The sequence below is a fragment of the Berghia stephanieae genome, chromosome 3 (genome assembly GCF_034508935.2).
Source record: "Berghia stephanieae isolate SIO BIC M18660-M18661 chromosome 3, UCSD_Bste_1.3, whole genome shotgun sequence".
Classification (NCBI taxonomy): Eukaryota; Metazoa; Mollusca; class Gastropoda; order Nudibranchia; family Aeolidiidae; genus Berghia; species Berghia stephanieae.
Window position 1 is genome coordinate 1,984,893 of NC_088362.1, and position 3,052 is coordinate 1,987,944.

The 3,052-nt window shown below is 36.5% G+C and overlaps 1 protein-coding gene across 1 annotated transcript in view; it reads left to right on the forward strand.

Moving 5' to 3' along the window:
* Positions 1–2,729, forward strand: part of LOC144969434 (uncharacterized) — a 7,619-nt gene extending 4,890 nt beyond the window's left edge. Inside the window, exons 4-5 of the mRNA XM_078908543.1 lie at positions 1,291–1,357; positions 2,557–2,729. Of these exons, the coding sequence (XP_078764669.1) occupies positions 1,291–1,357; positions 2,557–2,694 (205 nt within the window). The 3' untranslated portion in view covers positions 2,695–2,729. The remainder of the gene's footprint in view (positions 1–1,290; positions 1,358–2,556) is intronic.
* Positions 2,730–3,052: the final 323 nt, after the last annotated feature.

Consider the following 3,052-nt stretch of genomic DNA (forward strand, 5'->3'; position numbering starts at 1 on the left):
CACTTAGACTAGACCAACAAGCCGAACAAGACAATATCATGGTTTCAGAAACAACAAAATGTATTATATTTTTATTGCTATATTGACTCATTCAACTGGCGACATGGAATTCAATCCTTTTTCTCACTATCTGGGAATGTTGATAGATGGGCATTAGAATTTATTTCGCCCTTTTGCTCAAACATTTAGACAGTCCTTTCTCCCTTCCTGTTTGTTACAGCCAAACCGATCGATTGATCCATAGATCATCCCAGTTTCTATGCCGTGAAATTGAGTATCCTTGTCTATTTCAAACTCCTATCTGTCAGGCCCTTTGTTTAACCTTGCTTCCCAATAGTAGTAGTAGCGTATGGCTACACCTCCAAATTTATTTCGTCAACCCAGCTTCTAAAGTCTTCCTCTGCCCTAAGGACGGTTTAGTAGCCACCTTCAAGTTTAGTGACTGGACAGTGGAGGACGATGTGATCGCTGGTCTCTGGGGCTGCCTGACATAATTTCTGGCAGGTATCACTGTCTCAAAGTTTCCTTCTGAACATATTTGATGCAGTTCTGCCATGTACAGTTAAGAGGCGGTTTGAGGAAGTCCAGTATTCCCTGGCGTCATTGAATGGCAGGCACTTTTTTGGTTGGATCTTTAATGATGTTTCCTCCTCTTGGTGTTTCCCTGTTCCACATTTCTCTCCAGTTTTCCTCTACACTGAAGTCTGCCCAATTAACCATGGGTGGTAGACAGGGAAGCCTAATATCTTCGTAAAAAAAGGGACTTATCAAATCATTTGTTTGTGACCTCTAGTAATTTCGCTGCATTGCAGGCGGACCCGCTTTTGTTTTGATTGGCTTCAACCTTTCCTTACCACCCATGGGAAAATCGTCACATTCGTTACAATACAACGGACAATTTTCTCATTCTGATTTCTCTTGTACATCACAAAATCTAAAGAAATGCTTTGATTACAGCTATAAATACTAAACACTGTCTTGTAGACATCATTTTGCTGAACAACATTATGCATAGAATGCACTTGTTACTTTTTTGTTTGATTAGGAAAAGTCTATTTTGTGTCGGGTTGGTGTGAATTTTTAGGGGAAATTCTAAAAATAGCTGCTAAGGAGAGAGTTAAATCTTTCAAGTTGTATAACTGACATCCAAGACCATGAACGAATTCATTGAATAGAAAAGCACAAACTCTTCCATTTGCATCATTAATCAATAATTATAAGAAAAGAAGATACAATTTTTGATCAATATTTCATAACTAGGAACGTGTTTGAATCTTATCATTTTATCAGATGTTCTTGTCGGAGGTGCAGGATGCCAAGGATCTCTATGTCTCGAAGGCGATACCACTGTCAACCGGTAAGGCGCATACAAGGCTATGCATAATACCACACGCTCGATTTTTTAAAACATTGAGCTTTTTATAGCGCAATATCCACTAAATGTGGTCAAAGCGCTTTACAAGGGGTCCCTGGTCAACAGCAATATTAACATGTAGGACAGGACATGACGCCTGTTAGGCGATATTACAATTTTTCGGACAAAGACAACGCTGTTAACGGCCAGGTACTCATTTTACACCTAAGTAGGGTGAGAGAATGTATGTAAAGAGCCTTTTCCAAGGACTCAACTAAGCGTCGAGCGCGAGGCTCGAACCCAGGACCTTCCGATCCGAAAGCGAGTGTCATACCACTAGACCACATTGCCGCACAAGAGATTGTAAAAGAACAAAGAAACATCAAATTGTTAAAATGCGGTGAAAGTTTAACTTTTAAAAAAAAATGAAACATATTTGATATAATATAATCTCAAAAAAGCGAAACCATGTTACCCTTAAATCAAAGTTCATATCACTATTTTCTACTTTAGACACTGTCATTAACTATTAATCCATCTTATGATATTGGATCTCTATATACAAATGTTTGGATAACAGCATACAGATCAATAATGCATGTCATATTGTTACGTTGACTTCTAGGACAGACTTTACATGAATCAAAGCAAAGTAAAACAAATTATACTGATGATAATGATTAATGGTTAAGATGATTGGATGAAGATTTAGGACAACAACGTAAATGCATGATGATGAAATTTTTTGAGATAATAATAATAATGATAAATAATGATGGATGATGATGATTTATGATGAGGATGTTGAATAAATGATGATGATGAATGATGATGATGAAAATGATACTACTACTACTAACTAATAATAATAATAATAATAATAATAATAATAATAATAATAATAATAATAATAATATTATTATTTTTATTAATGATTATATTATATTATTATATTAATATATATATAATGATAATGATGATAGATGATATGATGATGATATGAATATATGATGATGATGATGATGATGATGACGATGATAATGATGAATATGACGATGATGATGACGGTGGTAGTGGTGGTTATGGTTGTTGTTGTGGCGGTGGCGGTAGCGGTGGAGATGGTGGTGGTGGTTGTAGTGGTGACTAAATAGTAGCATTATATGATGATAAGATTCTTCTTCTATTTCAAATCTACTAAACAGATATACCAGCTTTTCCAGACTTTACACACAACAGACAGCTCGTCAACCACCGATGACTGGCAGATGAGGTTTGAACCCATCTCCGTTGGGTGCACGTGCGAGGATTACAGACGAATAACAGCTCGTGTGTTAGATTAGATATATTTTGAAATTTGAAAAAGATAAAAAACCAAATAAATAATCCCCCCCCCCCCGCTCCCCTTTCCCTCTCCCCCCAAATATACACATATTCCAAAAATGGCACCTCTTAATTAAAATGATAGATTCCAATAGTTAGATGGAAGTTGATGATAATTAATTATGATTCATCAACAGGAAGTGAGCGCATCAAGTGTCGTTTCGTTCCCTGTTGATCCTACCACTTTTGTGTCTTATGTTTATCAATCAGAATGCTGATTTCGAATTGGATTCAATAGTCTGATGTCACGTCGCCCAGCAACGGCGTCCATCTTGGTTCTAAACAAAGAAAATCATTACTTTTTATTCTTCATGCTGG